At 40.4% G+C, this 20,390-nt stretch overlaps 1 protein-coding gene across 2 annotated transcripts in view; it reads right to left on the reverse strand.

Moving 5' to 3' along the window:
* The window catches only part of CHD1 (chromodomain helicase DNA binding protein 1), an 86,745-nt gene that overhangs the window by 25,765 nt on the left and 40,590 nt on the right, over nucleotides 1-20,390 (reverse strand). For both annotated transcript variants that reach the window (XM_027830675.3, XM_007054090.4), the window contains 8 exons: nucleotides 19,568-19,668; nucleotides 18,325-18,503; nucleotides 17,805-17,932; nucleotides 9,386-9,602; nucleotides 7,912-8,001; nucleotides 6,593-6,783; nucleotides 4,720-4,908; nucleotides 4,085-4,247 (listed from right to left, as the gene is read on the reverse strand). In XM_027830675.3, the coding sequence (XP_027686476.2) occupies nucleotides 4,085-4,247; nucleotides 4,720-4,908; nucleotides 6,593-6,783; nucleotides 7,912-8,001; nucleotides 9,386-9,602; nucleotides 17,805-17,932; nucleotides 18,325-18,503; nucleotides 19,568-19,668 (1,258 nt within the window). The remainder of the gene's footprint in view (nucleotides 1-4,084; nucleotides 4,248-4,719; nucleotides 4,909-6,592; nucleotides 6,784-7,911; nucleotides 8,002-9,385; nucleotides 9,603-17,804; nucleotides 17,933-18,324; nucleotides 18,504-19,567; nucleotides 19,669-20,390) is intronic.

A 20,390-nucleotide genomic window follows, 5' to 3' on the forward strand; every position in this document is an offset into this window, starting at 1 on the left:
TGAATTTAGCCTGCCTAAAGCAGGCAAATGTGTGCAGTGAGAGCCATGGTTGTTAGGCAGTTGATGAGAGCTTTCACATCATACATATACTTGTAACTTCTTGATACTTTAAACATTTAATCTAAAATGACTCCTCATTCCCAAAAATATAATTTGCTGGGCTGTCCTAGTCAGTAGCAGCAGTCAGAAGAATGTTCATGCTATTTTAATAGAAAACTTTATGATGAGATTACTGGTTCTGTGGATGAAGGGAAAGCAGTGGACGTATTGTTTCTTGACTTTAGCAAAGCTTTTGACACGGTCTCCCACAGTATTCTTGTCAGCAAGTTAAGGAAGTATGGGCTGGATGAATGCACTATAAGGTGGGTAGAAAGCTGGCTAGATTGTCGGGCTCAACGGGTAGTGATCAATGGCTCCATGTCTAGTTGGCAGCCAGTGTCAAGTGGAGTGCCACAGGGGTCGGTCCTGGGGCCGGTTTTGTTCAATATCTTCATAAATGATCTGGAGGATGGTGTGGATTGCACTCTCAGCAAATTTGCGGATGATACTAAACTGGGAGGAGTGGTAGATACGCTGGAGGGGAGGGATAGGATACAGAAGGACCTAGACAAATTGGAGGATTGGGCCAAAAGAAATCTGATGAGGTTCAATAAGGATAAGTGCAGGGTCCTGCACTTAGGATGGAAGAATCCAATGCACCGCTACAGACTAGGGACCGAATGGCTAGGCAGCAGTTCTGCGGAAAAGGACCTAGGGGTGACAGTGGACGAGAAGCTGGATATGAGTCAGCAGTGTGCCCTTGTTGCCAAGAAGGCCAATGGCATTTTGGGATGTATAAGTAGGGGCATAGCGAGCAGATCGAGGGACGTGATCGTTCCCCTCTATTCGACACTGGTGAGGCCTCATCTGGAGTACTGTGTCCAGTTTTGGGCCCCACACTACAAGAAGGATGTGGATAAATTGGAGAGAGTCCAGCGAAGGGCAACAAAAATGATTAGGGGTCTAGAGCACATGACTTATGAGGAGAGGCTGAGGGAGCTGGGATTGTTTAGTCTGCAGAAGAGAAGAATGAGGGGGGATTTGATAGCTGCTTTCAACTACCTGAAAGGGGGTTCCAAAGAGGATGGCTCTAGACTGTTCGCAATGGTAGCAGATGACAGAACGAGGAGTAATGGTCTCAAGTTGCAATGGGGGAGGTTTAGATTGGATATTAGGAAAAACTTTTTCACTAAGAGGGTGGTGAAACACTGGAATGCATTACCTAGGGAGGTGGTAAAATCTCCTTCCTTAGAGGTTTTTAAGGTCAGGCTTGACAAAACCCTGGCTGGGATGATTTAACTGGGACTTGGTCCTGCTTTGAGCAGGGGGTTGGACTAGATGACCTTCTGGGGTCCCTTCCAACCCTGATATTCTATGATTCTATGAAAACTTCACTGGAACTTCCAACTAAGGAACTCATTCACCTCGGTATACTACACATAAGGCCCCTTTAATTTTTTTTTAAAAAAAACTGATTTTTACCAAAAAATCCCCATGTTTTACAAAGGCTATTCTTTTTTTAAAAACAATTTTCACCTGAATTTTGGACCACTCAAGTACATGAAAATATTGATTATGTTAAGAAAACCCAATATTACACGTTAGGTAGATGTGTGTAAGTTAATATTAACTTAAGTGTAAATGTGCTGTAAGGCAGCATAGTTTCAGATACACATATATACACACAAATGGGGTGTGTGTGTACATATGTCAGTGCTTGAGTCCTAAAGAAAAGTAGTGCTGGAATTCTCTGGACTTGTCTCCTCACTAAGGAAGAAGAGATGCAGCACTGATAATCTGATCCAACCTGACCTCGGGGGTACAAAGATTCCTCTCTTTTCAGGAAGAAGCATGTACAGTAATATAGTATTATGCAGCTAAATACACTTAATTAAACAAACAACCACAGCATTAACCTTTTTTTCCTTTCAATACTGTTATTTTTCTCTATTTGTTGCTTTTTTCCTGCCTTCCCGTCCCCCAATATTAAGCCCACTATTTATCCAGAAAACTGGGAAAGCAACATTTGGCACCAATTTTTGCCAGTTTTTAATTTTTTGTAATAAATACTGATATTTTTCCTGGGAGATTTTAAACAAAACAAAAACCGAAAACAAAAGATCTTGACTATACAGAGTTACCTTTGTAACTAAATACAGTAGCTATACGAATACGTTACTACCCTAGGTGATGTTCAGGTAGCGGGGAGGTTATCTGGATATTTTATACCAGGAACATCACTATGGTATCTGAGTGCCTTAAAGGTGAAACAGAAGTAAAACAATGTAATGCCTTAAAAGTGAAACAATATCATCGGGGAAACTGGAAACAATATAAAAGTGAGTGGCTTAAAAGTAAAACAATATCGTATTTTTCCTCTCACACTTTCTCTTTCCCCTCTCTCCTCACATCCAATCCTTTCCTTCCCTCTACAAAAAAAATTTAAAAAATTGCACTATAACTAGTTGGATTTGTTTAATTTTTAGTTTTCTAGCCTGAAGGAATGTTGGGTATTGCAGAGTTCCTGCAAAAAGTGTGTTGTCCCCTAGGTACAGTAGCACATTGAGTTAACCACCATTCTCTTCTGTACATAGTAAACATGCATTCATTAGAAATTAATATTTATATAGTGCAATAGGTGCATGGCACTTTACACATTGGTATGATTAACTAAGGTCTTAATCCTGTAAAAATTTACATACATGCTTAACTATAAGCATGTGAGCAGCTTCACTGAAATCAATGGGACTACTCAGCTGCAAACACTTAAGCACAAGTATAAGTGTTTGTATCATCAGGGCACAAGAAATATCCTAAGGTAAAATTAAGATGGAAATTACACATCATTTACAGTTTTTCACTAATGCTAACTCATTATCTTATTAAACTGGAGCAGGGAAGTATCACTTTGAATATGCATCTATTAAAAAGATGAATGAAGAAGTATTTCTGACAAATATGGCCCATGATTTATGTATGATTTACACTCAATATGCCTAATTTTAAGATAACTATCTTTCAGCCTTCTTAAGAACTACTTTAAAATGCAGACTGGGTTGAAATCATGGGCTGTCACTGCAAAATTCAGTACTTCTGCAAAAAATATTTAAAATGAGAAAAGATCCAATGAATAATTTTTCCTCTCTGATCTTCAGAAACATACAAAAAAGGCCCACACTTCTGTCACTACAGCACACCGTTACTATAACGCCCTTCACAATAGCAAACCTTGGGCTATAGCGAACCTAGTCCATGGATCCCACCTCAAGCCCCAGGGCTGCTTTGCGGGACTGGGAACTCCTCTGGCTCTGGGGCTGCAAGCATGGGGGTGACAGCTCCTCCGGCCCTGGGGCTGCGGCAGAAAATTCCTCTGGACTCATGGCAGAGTGCTCCTGAGGTCCTGCGGCCAGAGGAGCTGTCTGCCTCAGAGACAGCCGGTCAGCTCCACTGTGGGGCTTGAGGTGTCGGCCACAACCCTCATCCCCACAGTAGGACACTTTCCCTTTAATGAACCCCTGGCTAGAACAACCAAATGGCTTGGATCCGCAGGGGTTCCTTATAGCAAGGGTGTACTGTATTAATTGTTTAGAATGCTATATTTGTCATCAGTTATTCTATAGTCTACTTGGCTACAAATTCGCATAGGTTTATACTTATACGGCATTAGAAAGCAATCATGACAGAGGCATCTAGGCCTTTTAATTTGTTCTATTTCAGATTGATTTAAAATCTGTCAAGTTTTGCTTTGGTTCAAAATACAGTCCCAAATTCTCAACCCAGTAGACTACTTCCTTTTTAATTTAATCAAATCAGCTCTATTTTTATTCAGAAATAAAGGATGGATCACACTAGTAACTACGACACAAAATCTATTCAATACGTATCTATAATACAGAATGCACATCACAAGTTCAGGTCTTCACTTTACACAGTATACTTCAATAAGACAGTTGATAAATAGATAAATGCTGTATAAACCACTTGCATGCATATTTCAGAAATAAAACTAAGAGAATAATTTCATTTAAAAAAAAATGTTTTTTACCTGTAAGGCCTCTTGTTTATTATAGAATTCATTATCATCTGGTGGTTTAATGAGGTAGCAATGGTTACAACACTTCTTGAGTTCCATCATGATGTTCAAAAAGCCTGAGGTACTGCCCTTTGAACCTTTACTCAGGGCTTTGTAATTCCTGGTTAAAATCCACCTATAATAATAGAATATGTAGTGTAATTCTTAACCAGATTTTTTTTGGGGGGTGGAGGGAAGGAGCAAAGAGGAGACGAAAGGTGGCAGGCAGCTATTAAAATATGCAGTAACTGCAGGAAAAGAATGAAGCTCCAAACATAAAACTCACAAGTATCCCATATAAGACAAGCTGATTGAAAGGAATTAAATTAATATGAATTACACTAAAACAAATCTTAAAAGCAGAGAGCATATACTAAAGGAAATCCAGGATCCATTCAAGTCAATGACAAAAATCACATAGGCTTGAATTAGGCCAGGATTTTACCGAAGCGGTTTTTACAAGTTTTTATTACAAGCTGAAAAATATCTGTTTAGCAATTAGCATCATGCAAAGACTCAATAAAATACGGCAATCACACTTATATAGGAGGTGGATGTATTTGTTTTTTTGTTGGTTTTTTTTGGCTATTTCAAGGTAGCCCACTTACTTGTAATATTGCTTCTGCAATGCACTCATCTCCATTCTCAAAATCTGTTCAACCTTGGCAGGTAGAGATTTTTCTACATCTTTCTTAACCCTCCGTAACAGAAATGGCTCAAGTTCTCTGTGAAGACTTGCATAGCCAAATTCTCTCCCTTTGCCATGCTCCTCTTCAAAATCTTCCCAGGAAGAAAACCTTAAGGTAACATAAAAGATTTTAGTGGTATCAAGTTTTTCTATTCCTCTGCAGTGTTTGAAAAATGAAGCATTGATGCACTGTGGATGACCTGAGAGGAATGTGGACTAGAAAGTCAATATATGGAGAAAAGAAAATGACTAGCCGTTAACCAAACTAAGAGCAGATTGGAGCAAAATTCAGATCATAATCCATGTGTGGTGCATGCCTCTCGCATTTGGGGAGGCTAGCCCGAGCGCTGGAAGCTACCCTGAAGAGGCGGAGTGCAGATGCCCAAGGCATCCATGCTCTGAAAGGCAGGGGTCGGCGGCTGCACCACAGGGGAGGCTTAGCCTCCCCGGTCTATTATACCCACCACCTATGATATCCACCAGTAAAAAGATGTCAACTTTTCAACATTTGTTTTAATCCTGAATTAGGATGAAAAATTGAAATTTCAAAAATTTTTCTGGAAAGGGAATTCTGATCAGGAAACACAAACATTTCTTTTTGACATATTTGATCAAGAAATGAAACATTTTGATATTCCGGAAACTAAAATGTTTCATTTTGGTTTATTGAACAGACCGAAAATGCTTCATTTTGAGTTAGTTCAATAAATAAACTACATTTGCTCATAGTGGTACACTGCCTCATAGGAACTGTAATACGAGAGCCTGGTGCTCCTAGCTTCCCTATGGGTCAGGTTCCCTGGCCCACACTATATTTCCTGTACTTCATCCAGTCACATTTCTCCCATAATGTACCATGTAGCTCAGAGGCAAATCCACACTGCATTATGGGAGACGTAAATCCTCTGAGGAGCCCAGCCCATAGTCAAGAATGGGGGTCAGAACTACAACTCCTATTAAGCAATGCACTAAAAGGGAAATGCAGTTTCGTTTGCGTTCAGATCAGTTCAACAAAACATTGATTAATCCAATTTGGGTTAAGATGACCAAAAATGAAATATTTCATTTAGATTTTTCCAAAAAAAAATCAAAATTTTTCAGTAAAACTGAATTTTTCATGGAAGAAAAGTCTGAGTTTGCAGAAACTGCATTTTCCAGGAGAAAACCATTTCAATGAAAAACTCCCAGCCAGCTCTGAGAGAAATGCAAATATATTAACAGCACAGTGAAAACCAAATTACTGTTCAGATTGCTTGCATTTTTATGTAATCGTAGTTTGGGGGGCGGGTTTTAGCCAATGATTTTCAATAGCGTTTAGTTTAGTGCAATGGGCCATACAGCATCACTGGTTCTGAATCAATACGGACTTCTTTATAGGAACCAATGACATTGTATTTCCATTGTATTTTATGGGCAAAAATATGTGACAGAGAGGCATTTGCTATGCAAACATAAATGACATTAACTGATAACCTTATTAGCTGTCTCAAAGACAATGATTGAAAGGATGTTGAGAATTAACTGTACAGAGACTATCCTCCAAAACAAGGTAAGGCATACTGTCAGGGTTGTAACCCATATAAAGGCATTTGGTTTTCAGTACCAATCCATTTATTTTAATGGTTTTCTAAAGCAGAAAAGTTTTAAACTATTTGTCAGATGTGGCATGAAAAATAAGTGCATCTGCTACATGTTTAAATATTATATGATATTTTAAAGTATTTTTCACTGTGAAATTTTCTGTTTAAGAATACTATAACTATGTTAACAAGAGTATGAAAGATCTTATTTACTTTTCTGGCATGATGAAGTGCAGCAAAGACCAGAGCTCTTTGAGGGAGTTTTGCAGAGGAGTTCCAGTGATAAGAAGACGATGGTTTGACTTAAAGTCTATTAGTGTCTTGTATAGAAGGGAATCATCATTTTTTAAACGATGAGCTTCGTCCACTCCTATAAATGCCCAATTTAGACCACCAAGGAAAGACTTAAAAAAAGAAAAGAAAATTATGTAAAAGAAGCATTTGATAGTTAGAATTATGAAGGCCATATACTATTATTTTTCTACAATAAATAAATAAATTAAATAAAATTCAAACCTTAAAAAACTGACTACTAGTTCTGCCAGTCCCTTTTCACACGCCAAACATGAAGCAGAGTAACCAGTAACTGGATATAATGTTCGTTAACAAACCTTTAAATTAATGTTATATGGACACCAGTGTGTTTTAATATTGAACTATGTCTTTTAAGTTGGCTGGGATCAACAGCAGAAAGAGTTCTTAATTGTTAAAATATTATAGTTAGCTGAAGTGTGAGCTATACCAACAAAAACTCAGGCCTCAACACTTCATTAGCTTCCATTAGCTTTCCTCTGGATCCATTAGCTCAGACCTTCAATTAGCTTTCCTCTGGTTCTGAAAGAATTCACAGGAATGCTACCCATCACACATGAGGCAGTACAAAGTACATTACAAAAAGAAATAACTATGGTCCTTCTTCCCAGAATATATAAAACAGAAATGAGGGGAGAGAACACAGCACTTGCTGCTAGAAATAGGGAGAATAAGAAGAGAAAAAAACTGTCAGTTAACCACAAAATAATTGTGGTGGGATGCTCTGACATGCTTTTGTGATGTTTGTATTGATAATTAAGGTATAAAACAGTTTTTTTGTTTAAAGCTCAACTCTGAAGTTCTAAGTGCTCTGAAGTCCACAAGGTTAACTGGAGTGCCTTCAAACTGATATATGAAAACACTGCATTACTGTTCATCATCATCATCACACATTGACCAAACCCTGCAATTGAATTACAGTATATGGTGCCGTATTTGTGGCTCTCTGATGTCACTCCTCAAGGTTCAATATCAAAATTGAAAGAGCAGCAGCAGGTAGCAGCAGCATAAGTAGCTGGAGAAACAAATCAATGTGTCTCAGAAATTTGAACAACAATCTAAACTGCTATAGAAAATCTATCATATTTATAAACCAAAGTGTGCACATTTCCAGGAGCCAAAATAAATGTAATGGCAAGTACAACTCTATATGTTGTGGTACAGAATAAATGGTGATCTCTATTAATGGAAAATAAAAATAATTCAAAATTATGACCTACCTTATCCTTTAGCAAAATTTCATAAGTTGTCAAAAGAATATTAAATTTTAACCGTTTGGTCTGTGGATGCATCCATTCGTGAGTTCTTATCTACAAAGAAAGATTGTAAATTTGTGAGAAATTTAAGATAGAAAGTTGGAATGGTCATTTTCAACCTGATTATCTTTAAATGCTACAGAAGTATGAATGTTAAATAATATACAATAATCTGACTTTTTTTTTCTATTTTGTGCTTGTTTAAAATAATCACTAACAGGAAAGAATTAGACTTACAAGTAGGATAATATATATTTGATAAACACACAAAAGTAACTTGTTAGATATAGGGGCAATGTCATAAAGTGATCAAAGAAAACCACGAAGGTAATTTGCTCCTCTAAAGTGAGAAGGTGCATTTGAAGGAGGAAGGTGAAGAAAGAGTTAGTCAACTATTTTCCATTTTGAAGTATATGCCACGTTGGTCTACAAAAACATTTGAGATACATTAGCAATTTATTCCAAAATAATAACCTAGACAAGCTTTAATGTCATTTCTGGCCATCAAATGATTTTATTTCTCAAGTAAACATTCAGTAATCAACTCATAAAATCTGATCACTGAAATGATACAAATCTATTGTAGTATTTTAAATTAATTTTAAAAGTTATTGTATGTTCATGGTGCATCATTAATCTGTGTCCTAAAGCAAGTTTGTAGCTAAACAATACTTGGCTACTTCATTGTTACTTTAGTAAAATAAGAACTGTTTAAAGCCTCCTTAACTGCAAAGGAGAAAAAGTAACAGGTGATACGTGGACCGTGCTTACTTATAGAATATTCCACGAATTTTTGGGAAGCTAACATGAAAAATTAAAGGTTTTTGATTTTTAAACTTCCATTCTGAAAGAAATTCACAACTCAGAACATTACATCCAGAGGTTGAACTGGAAGAGAAAAAAAAAATGGTACTCTTCCAAATTCTGGCCACAAATGAAGCTCAGCAATTCTGCGGCTCCACTCACATCAGATCTTATGTAACTGTTGTGACCAGCAATGAAATAGTCATCTATGACATTTAGTTAACAATCCCTTGATGTGAATAGGGGCAGTTAGCACTTTTTAAAGTTATTGTTTTATGCTTCTCTGCACACCCGGACAGATGTCATTGTATTACTTTACATTCTGTTTACAATTTTAAATTTTATCTACTCAACCACAAGGGAAAGAGAAAATTTATTTTTAAATGGAAGCTTAGATTTTTAAACAAGCTCCCTGAGTGTAGTAAGCAGAGACTAAGAAGGAAATAAAAGAGCATATATAAGTAATTATTTTAACCAAAATCTAAACTTTCAAATTTTCATATTAAATATTGTATTTCAGGCAAATACACGTTTTCTAATTTTTAACCAAACACACAAAAGATGAGTAAGAGGCAAATGTTTGAAAGAACCCTTTTTAGCACTGTGTTTTTCATTACTGTTCAAATGTACTCACCATGTTTCTGCTATTGATGTCTCCTAAATAAACCACAGCGTTCATCTGAGGAGCCCACGTCTGAATTTCTCTTTGCCAAGATGTCAAAGTAGAAAGTGGCACTACCAGCAAGAAAGGCCCATACAACTGATGTTCATGAAACAGGTAGTTCAGAAAAGAAATAGTTTGTATTGTTTTACCCAAACCCATTTCATCTGCAAGAATACAACTGTTCCCTCTGCAAAATGAAAGAAATATAAAAAAATTATATATCATACTGCTAATCACCAGGATAAAAATTACATTCCTTTAAGCATTTGTAAACAGAAGTTCATAGATGTTTTGCAAGATTTTTCAAATGTATATCCTCTGAGGAAATTTAATTAGCTCACAGATTATGAGGACTATTACTTATAACTGTATATTCAGCAATAAAACAAAGAATGTTTTCATACTACCAATTCAGAAAAAAATGGTTACAAACTTTTTTGTAATGGTGGTTCCTTGAGATGGGTTGCACATGTCCATTCCACTGCAGGTGTCGATGTGCTCCAGTGCACAGTTGTCAGAATTTTCCCCTTAGTGGCACCCATCAGGGCCGCACAAGTGCCCTCTGCTGCCTCATGCACAGGCATAAAGGACCAAGCCACCCAAAACTGCCCTCAGCTCTCTCCTACCGAAAGACTCAGATAGAGATGGGAAGGAGGGTGGATCATGGAATGGACATGTGCAACACACCTTTAAGAACAATAGTTATGGAAAAGATAGTAACCAATTTTAGTTCGAGTGACTGCACATGTCCATTCCACTGTAGGTGACTCACAAGCAGGCTCAACTGGAGATGATTTCAGAGTCTATTTGAACAGGGACTGGAGGCCCACTCGTCCAAAAAGCATATCTAGATTACTGAAGGATAGAGTAGTGAGAGGCAAATGTGTGACATGATGAACAGGTTACCACTTTGCAAATATCTAATATGGGCATATCAGCCAGAAAAGCCACAGAGGTTGCTTGGGACCTAGTCGAATGAACCAACACACTATCTGACAGCTTCACATTAGCCAACTGGAAACATAGTCAAATACAGCCAAAATCCTTGGTGTGGACATAGGAATGCCCTTCATTCTGTCCGCAAACGTAATGAATAATAGGGAGAAAGACCCGAGAGGTTTAGTCTGTCCCAGATAAAATGCTAAAGCTCTTCTATCATCCAGACAGAGCGCGTAGTCTCTCCTCCCCTTTACTACTTACTATCAGTCTTCATATTAACCCAGCAATACTCTTACCGACCTTTCAGAAAGAATGTCCCTACAGAAATAGGTTTCAGAGTAACAGCTGTGTTAGTCTGTATTCGCAAAAAGAAAAGGAGTACTTGTGGCACCTTAGAGACTAACCAATTTATTTGAGCATAAGCTTTCGTGAGCTACAGCTCACTTCATCCACAGTATGCATCCGATTAAGTGAGCTGTAGCTCACGAAAGCTTATGCTCAAATAAATTGGTTAGTCTCTAAGGTGCCACAAGTACTCCTTTTCTTCCTACAGAAATAGTCTGTCCAAACCCTTTAAAAATCTTTCAGCCATCAGGTTGGAAAAGAAAACGGTTACCCAGAGATGGGTGAAGTGCCAAGATAGATGCTATGTGTACTCTAACTGAGCTAATCACTAATCATTGATGTTTCAGGGACTGAAAGTAGTCCAGTGTGTGCTGAATAGAAGCAAGAACAGGCGGAAACCCCTTTCAGTCTGGAACAGGAGGAAAAGCTCTTCCATTTAGCCAGGTAAGTAATTCTAGCGGATGGTTCCTACTATTCAGCAGCATATTCTGAAATTTTCTAGAGCAGGACTCCTGCCTAAGTTAAACATGAAACCTCCCTGCCGTCAGGTGAAGGGCCTGAAGACTGGGGTGGAAGAGGCAGCCGCAATTCTGTGAAATCAAATCTGCGTGGTGTGGGAGTAACAGTGGGGGTCTAATTGAGAGGCTTAAGAGCTGTGAAAACCACACAGCGGCAACCAGTGTAAAATGGGCCTCATCCTGCTTGATCTGGGCAGAAGATGGATTGGGGGTGGAGGAAAGCATACAGAAGATCCTCTGACCATGACAGTAAAAAAGCATCCACTAACAAACCCGGACTATGGGCCTCTCAGGAGCAAAACTAATATATTCTGTTGTCTTTTGTTGCAAGCAGATCCACTGGGGATCTCCCAGAGCAGGAAAATTACCCTTGCTATATCTGGGCAAAGGAACAACTCGTGGTATTGACAAACAACCTGTGTACTCTATTCTGAGCCCCCCCCCCCCCAGGAGGCAGGTCACCTTCAGAATTCCTGATGCAGAAGCCCAGAGTAGGATTGCTTCCTCACAGTGTAAAGAGGACCACCTCTGCGCCCCATCATATTGGCAGTCAACACTAACACATTCCTTCCGCTGACATGAGGAAGGAACAACATGCAAGCTAGTGGATATCTCAAAACTCCCTCATGTTTATGTCTAGACTGAGATCTGGGATAGACCAAAGACCTTGCATCTGCAGGGGTCCCAAGTGAGCCGTTCACCCCAGGTTCGAGGCATCCATGCCTAATGTGGCACTGTATGGAATATGGGTGACCATTTATAATATTATTGATATCAATATTACAAAATCACAATGAATCTTATATAATATAAGCCATGTAAGGTATCAGTGGAAAGGTTATGATTTGCTAAATATGATAAGCTCATTTATATGTACCGTCTTTGTTTTGTGAGTTATACATATGCGTAGTATATTTGTATCTCAAACTTGTGCTGCGTATCTGGGTGACATCCCCAGACAGATTGGCATCAGCATTATCCAGCCTGCTTGATGGCCCATCAAGGACAACCAGCAGTACAATGAACCCATTGAGAGAAGCCAGGGGCTAGCTTATGAGTCACCAGGACATATAGGAACATGCTTACGGATAGGGGACTCTACATACTCTTCAATGCCCATGTGCTGTGAGCGAGCTTATGTTTGGGGCAAAGGATGTACAAGTCACACGGCAAAGGATATAAAAATGCAGCTACATCATCTCCATTTTGTCTTCAATCTTGCATCTCACCTTTGGAGTAGCTTCTCTACAAACTGAAGCTTTGAACAAAGGACTGATGGACCCCTCCAAGCTTTGGATGTGTTCCAGAGGGACTTCACAAGCCAGAAAACTCACCAATTCTGCTAAGATGCTGCTAAGAAATCATATCTATGTACCTCATTGCTTTGGCCATTTAACAACTCTCTTCTCGTTCTTTTTTTTTTTTATTATAATAAACCTTTAGTTTTAGGTACTAAAGGATTGACTGGCAGATTGGTATGATCCAAACTAGTATTGCTCTGGTAATGTGGCTGGCCCTTTGGGGATCAGAAGAACATTTTATATAGTGAATAGAGTTTTAAGTAACTTCTCATTATAATGGACCTATTTGCTGATTGGGAGCCAGAGACTGGAATGCAATAAAGGGGACTGTGTGAGTTCTTTTTTTCAGCTTCTTGATAACCACTGTGGGGAAGCAGGAGCACAGTTTGTGACTGGTTAATGAATCTAACTACAACCACCAGTTTTGGGGGAATCTGCTCTCCTTTTTCCAGCCTGCCCTGACCTTGGCATTTTCAGTGTGGGCTACTCTTCAGGTACCTCATGTCACACCTAAGGTAAAACATTGTTGAGGCAGGCCAAAGGGAACTCCCTTGCAGACACTGGTCAGATCTGTCCACCAATCTAGGGAGGATAAAATCCAATTCCGTATGTGCAGTAACATATCTATGTGATGCCTCCTTGGTGAATACACCTCAGCCCATCAACCAGCCGTGAAGGAGTCTGAAACAGCCTGGCATATTGGACTACATAAACGCACACTGCCTTGTGTGCCAGCAGCCTTGATCAGTTTCTCACCATGATGAGGAGATAAACCTTTAAGTCTAGAATGAAGTTTTGCATTGAATGAAACCTGGCCTGCAATAGTAAGGCCCTCGCCATTGTCAAATCCAGGACCAGTCCAATAAATTATATTTTTTTCAACTGGAAATGGGACTGACTTGTCTGTGTTGATGAGCAGTCTGAGCACATCGAAGGTGGATCAGCTTATGTTTATGCTGAACCACCTCACTGTGACCTGGATCAACCTCTTATACCAATCATCAAGGTAAGGAAAGACATCCCCTTACCACCAGAGAAATGCTGCTACCACATCCCCTGACCACCAGAGAAATCCCCTTTGGTCTCTTGTCTGCCTGGTATGTATTTACAAAGTGTATGGCGGTGGTAGCAGCATTTCTCTGGTGGTCAGGGGCGTCTTTCCTTACCTGGATGATTGGCAATAAGAGGTTGATCCACGTCACAGAGAGATTGTTCAGCATAAACATAATGGATGATAAGCTTCAGAGGGATAGCCGTGTTAGTCTGGATCTGTAAAAGCGGCAAAGAGTCCTGTGGCACCTTATAGACTAACAGACGTATTGGAGCATGAGCTTTCGTAGGTGAATACCCACTTCCTCGGATGCATGTAGTGGAAATTTCCAGAGGCAGGTATAAATATGCAAGCAAGAATCAGGCTAGAAATAACGAGGTTAGTTCAATCAGGGAGGATGAGGCCCTCTTCTAGCAGCTGAGGTGTGAACACCAAGGGAGGAGAAACTGCTTTTTAGCTGGATAGCCATTCACAGTCTTTGTTTAATCCTGAGCTGATGGTGCCAAATTCGCAAATGAACTGAAGCTCAGCAGTTTCTCTTTGAAGTCTATAATGGATGATGCCATCTGCCTTAATAAACTGGCAGATACAGATGGTGGCTGTGGGTGTCTTTTGTAACCTCCGCTTCTTCTCTTTGGCAGATCCTAGGCTCAAGGGGCAACCCCCTGAAAACACTGGGACTGGCAAGGACAGAACACCCTCTGCTTCACTGCAAGGGTGCAAATGTGCAGGGATTTCAGGATTCCTCTCATCAGTTTTTTGTGATAGGAGTGATGGCCCTTCAAATTGGGGTCCTGGACTGTTGGTTGCACTTCTGGAGGGAGGCCAGAAGAGCATAACCAAGATGAGTGCCTCATCGTGATGGCAGAGGCCATGCCACGACTGTAGACAGGGCTGGATTAATGCAGGAGCTTTAGGGGCTGCAGCCCAGGGCCCTGGAGTAAGGGGGATCCCGGCGCAGCAGGACTCAGGCAGACTGCCTGCATGCCATGGCCCCTCGCCACTCCCGGAAGTGGCCAGCGCTGACACATTTCTGCGGCCCCTGGCAGGGGGCGCAGTGGGGAGGCAGCTCTATGCGCTGCCTATGTCGCAAGCACCGTCCCCACAGCTCCCATTGGCTGGGAACCAATGGGAGCAAGCACCGCCCCCTGCTCGCCGGGAACCAATGGGAGCTGTGGGGGGCAGCGCTTGCGGGGGTGGGCAGCGCATGAAGACATGCTGTCTCCTCCCCCGCCAAGAGCGTGCAGAGACATGGCAGCAGCCAGCTGCTTCCAGGAGCAGCATGGGGCTATGGCAGTCAGCCAGCCTGCCTGAGCCCTGCTGCGCCACCGGCCAGGAGCTGCCTATGGTAAGCGCCTCCCTGGTGAGCTGCCTATGGTAAGTGCCACCTCGAGCCCCCTCCTTCACCAGCCTGGAGCTCCCTCCTGCACCCAAACTCCCTCCCAGAAAGAAACTAATACAACAGATGTTCTAAGGTAAGAAGTAGGCTATTTTGAATTAACTTAACTATATTCTACATGTTTTAAGACTGAAATGTAACCACAGAATGGCTTTATGTTAATTGAAAGGCAAGTTTAGTATAGCGTTAATAACCTCGATGCCATAATTGTGATCATTTTGTTTTAAAATTAGGAAAAAGACTTGTATACAGGGGCCACACAAAATCTAATAGCCCCAGGTCTGCAAGAGTGTTAATCCAGCCCTGACTGTAGAGGCTTCTGCATCCTCCTGCAGAGCTGTTCTGGCAACCAATTTGTCTTCCTTGATCAAAGTCTGTAACATCCTGTTTCGCATCATCTGGGCGCTTGTCCTGGAACTTTGGAACTGTATCTCACAGGATGAAATCGTAGTGCCCTAGAAAACTTGCTGGTTTGCAATATGAAGCTGTAATCCACCTGTAGAATAAAGCTTCTTCCCAAGTAAGTCCAGCTTTTTGGCCTCTTCATTTTTCGGGGTTGATGCCTGATGACCTTATCACTCTCTCTCATTGGCTGTCAACACTACAAGTGAGCCCAGAGGGCAATGACAATAGAGGTGCTTGACCCCCTGACAGTGGACACAGCATCTCCTCTCCAGTCTTTTTGTAGTCAGTGACAGGGAAGCTGGGGTCTGCCAAAGGCTTTGGTAGGCTCTAAAACAGCACAGGAGAGATATTCTAGCTGAGGTCGCAGATGCCAAAATGTCCACCAGTTCAATGGATTTTTCCTGAATCTCCTCAGGGAGAATGTCCAGGGCCACAGACATCCTCCTCAACAATTCCTGATGAGTCTTAAAATCATCAGGAGGCAGAGAGATAGGTTCTACCACAATTGCCTCATCAGGGGATAGAGGAAAAGGATGACAACAATACCAGGGACTGGTCCAGTTTCCACTGCTTTCGTGGATACTCGTGAGAGGTATCCTGAATGTGCTCAGTGCCAGGCTTAGTACCAACACTAGGATGTTTGTGGCATGGATGTTCCTGATTGCCTGTAGATGGAGCCAGCTGAGATGGATGTGGGGACACATTCGATTTGAGGGGAATCCCCACTGGTTCCAAAATGGCCCCTGGTATGGCCCCGATCCCCAAGTGTATTTGGCTCAAGGGTCGTTTCGGTAAGCTCCTAGCTGAAATTGAGGCTGAAACCAGGGAAAACAGGCGGTATTCTCTTGATGGTGAGACTGGCTAGGGACACACAGGATTTCACTGCAGAACCTGATGAAGAAAAATACTCTTCCTGAGACCATGGCGGGGTTGTACAGTTCGGTACCAGAGAGGACGGTTCAGACCCGGGGAGATCACCTCGATTTCCCTAGACAGTACCATCTTGATTGGTACCCTGATGGCCAAATCAGTTGGATCTGCCCAGTGCAGAGGTGAAGCTGCTAATTCCAGTATCTTGGGCACTGGTGCCAGGCAAGACTCCTGAATTGCCAGTGACAGCAGCACCAAGAGGTTCAACAACGCTCTCACAGCCTCAAATGCCTCAGGAGTAGATGGTTCTGGGAAAGTACTCTTCAGTACTGGAGAGTAAGGTGATCCCAATGATGGTGCTTTGAGAGCCAGTCTCAACAGGCCCATACTGGGCTCTGGAGTCAATGAACTTCCCTGCTTAGAGTCCTTAGCACCCTCCCGAGTCCTTAGATGACCTCAACCTCTTTGCTTCCTTCCAAGATCCTGGTATCAAGTCCAATTTACAGTGCCTCTTCCTTGATAATAGCAACGCCGATCTACCGCTCTGTGCTGGTAATGCCGAAGACACACTACTGGTGCTGAGCAACGACAGTATCTGGATTGAGGTAGATGGTTGTGATAGAGGACACAGTGCCGATTCCAGCAGCAGATTTCAGTCTAGTTGCCCTGTCCTTTTTGGAGCGGGGCTTAAAGCCCTTACAATCAGCACATCTGACACTCAAATGAGCCTCCCCCAAGTGCTTAAGGCAGCTGGGATAAGGTTCACTCTTAGGTATTGCCTTACCACAGGAGTGACAAAGCTTGAAACCCAGAGAGCACGACATACCTCTTGTACCTTGGCCGGTATCCACACAGGGTGCCAGATCCACACACAAACACAATTTAAAAAAATATATATACATTTACTTACTACTGTATTAAACTATATTAATAATACAGGACTACAACAGGTACTATTCACGTGCTTGACTAGAGACTTGCAGAAGGAAAAGGAGCTCTAACAACCAACATGGGCAGCGGGAAGGAACTGAGGGGGGTCAGGGACAGCTCAGCCCTTTATGCCTGAACATGGTGCACGAGACCTCAGAGGGGAAAACTCTCTGACAATGTGCACTGGAACACAGACACCTACAGTGGAATGGACATGTGCAATCATTCAAAGAAGAATCTTAATTACTATCATTACTGCAGTTTGAAAATCTTTCATTAATCAAATGGTAAAAAGGGACCCAAGATAAATGTTGTTCTATATACAGCTACTAAATAGTTCCTGTGCATGAATTTTAAAAATAAACTTCAATGTGTGATATTTGAGGATAACGTAGTTTATTTTGTATTTCACCTACAAGCACCAGAGGGAAAAAGGAAAACCATAGAAGTCTTGCCTGTACAAATCAACTACGTGCTAAACTTATGTATTTGCAGGTGAAAGCAATCCCTCTCAAATCTTTACTGTACAATTTACTACTCCAATGACAAAATAATCCATTCTGCTAAGGTTTTCTGAATTTCTACCATTTACAAGTACTAGAAAAGCATCAGACTTTCAGAACATACTTACTTGCACCAGGAGTGAGCGAGCCAGTTTAGTCCATTTAACTGATAGTCTCTTAACTCTAAACCTTCATGGCCACCAATATATGATGGTTGCTTCTTCAGTGCAACAAACCTTGGCCTCTGTTTTAAAACCTATCAAAGTGATATTGAACATTAGCCCTACTACTGAATGTTTTAAGATTCTAAATATAATTTTACTGAAGTTGCAGGAGAAAATGGAAAATAATTTAAATTATGTTTATATACATTACTATTTTAATTTCTAAAAGTTAACATAATTTCACTTTTGAGTGAAAATAATCACAATGGGGACATTTGTCTGCTTAGAACTAATAAGACCACTGACTCAAGTTATATACCTTAACAGTCATTACTAAACTAAACAATTTTAATATTTCATTCTGTGATCTGAAAAACTTTATAATGCATACCATCCCTAATGCAGGAACAAAACAGCCAGCTACAAATATTTTTATTGTCTCAATTCTCAGACGTCTATGAAAATTATCTTAAATCTCACTCACCTTGCAGTCCTTAAAAGGAGTTGTCTTGGATTGATTTCTGCTAAAATACTCATCGATGCATGACTGAAATTTTTTGGCAATGAGAGCACCATCTTCCCAGCTGCACTCTGAGTAAGGGAGACCCTGCCACTTGCAATAATAATCTGGATAACCTGCTGCTGACTTCTGATTTGAATGAGCTGTAGAATACATTTGAATGTAGAATACATTCATCAATAATTTTGATTTTAATGAGACATTTATTTCATTTTTGTGACACAATCAAGTGACAAAGTGCTCAGAATTAAAGAACCCATGATTAACCTCCATCCTAATTTATATACATATTATTTTAGTTTGAAAGTAAAATAATTAAGAATTCTAATAAATTTATTATCCACAGATATAAAATTTGGAGAATTGGGTCTGAATTCAACAAGATGAAATTCAATAAAGACAAGTGCAAAGTACTTCACTTAGGAATTAAAAATCAAATGCACAATTGCAAGATGGGGAATAACTGGCTAGATAGTACTACTACTGACTAGGGTCTGGAGGTTTAGTGGATCACAAATTGAATATGAGTCAACAATGCAGTGCAGCAGCAAAAAAGGCTAATAATATTCTGGGTGTATTAACAGGAGTGTCATATTAAGACATGGGAGGTAATTGTCCCAGTCTACTCGACACCGGTGTGGCTTCAGCTTGAGTACGGTTTCCAATTCTGGTTCCACATTTTAGGAGAGATGGGGACAAATTGGAAAGAGTAACAAGGAGAGCAACAAAAATGATAAAAGGTTTAGAAAACCTGACTCATGAGGAAAGGTCAAAGCAACTGGGCATACTCAGTCTTGAGAAAAAAAGACTGAGGGGAGACCTGATAAGTCTTCGAATATGTTACAGGCCGTTAAAAAAAGAACAGCAATCAGTTGTTCTCTATGTCCATTGAAGGTCGGATAAGTAGTAATGGGCTTAATCTAACTGAAGGGAGATTTAGGTTAGATATTAGGAAAAATGCATTAACTACAAGGGTAATTAAGCTCTAGAACAGGCTTCCAAGGGGGGCTGTGGAATCTCCACCATACAGGTTGGACAAACACCTGGGATGGTCTAGGTTTACTTAGTCCTGCGGCAGCACAGGGGGCTGGACTTGATGACTTCTTGAGGTCCCTTCAAGCCGTACATTTTTAAGAATCTATAAAAACAGAAGCAATGACAGTATATTATCCTTATTGTTATTTCCAGTCTCCAATTTGTCACTTACCAATTATTCTCTCCACTATTTGATATTGTTTATGAAGATCATCTGTAAGTTCTTGCTGGCAGTTATAATATTCCACATCTTCTGGAGAAGCATTTTTCAGCCTGGAATGGAAATTATGAAAATAGTCATTACATTGTTTCATTCTAAAACTAAAACAATTTGACAGTCCAAAAGCCTTCAGTGTAACCACCAAAGCAAAGTTAGACGGAAAGCTTCTTTGAGAAAGGAACTAAAGGATATCTCAGTGGAGAAAAAACACCTGCTACAAAAAATTCCTTATCTCTCCTGACTGGAAGCTGAGGAAAAACTACTGAGAAACTGTACTAGTTTCAGCTACACCTGATAAAAAATAATTAATGTAGATATAATACGGAATGTCCACTCCCAACAGTTAAAGTATTTTACTCTGTAGGACACTTTTTTCACTTAACGAGAACAACATTTGAAGGGGGTTAAATCCAGGGAAATCCATCTCAACCATTCCTAAAAGTAATGGACAAGAACCACCACTTTTCATATAGGACACTGAATAACCCACTGGAAACCAGCGTCAAAAGAAGGCAGTAGAAGGTAAAGATTTTCTCCTGAACGAAATGTTTGGACTTCTAACAACATTGATAAGAGAGTGCTTGTTGATCCAGACAATGGGCAGAAAAATTAGACAGTAGAACTGGAAACCCTAGCAAAGTGAATAGAATTAAAACTTCTAAGAAAAAGTGTGGAGAATGTAATGAACAGTTCTGTTAAAGTACAATGGTCAAGAAAAGCAAATGGTAGGCTATTTGAGTAAACAGTAAACAATGCATACTGTTTATTGTGTAAA

Source organism: Chelonia mydas, chromosome 5 (genome assembly GCF_015237465.2).
Source record: "Chelonia mydas isolate rCheMyd1 chromosome 5, rCheMyd1.pri.v2, whole genome shotgun sequence".
Classification (NCBI taxonomy): Eukaryota; Metazoa; Chordata; order Testudines; family Cheloniidae; genus Chelonia; species Chelonia mydas.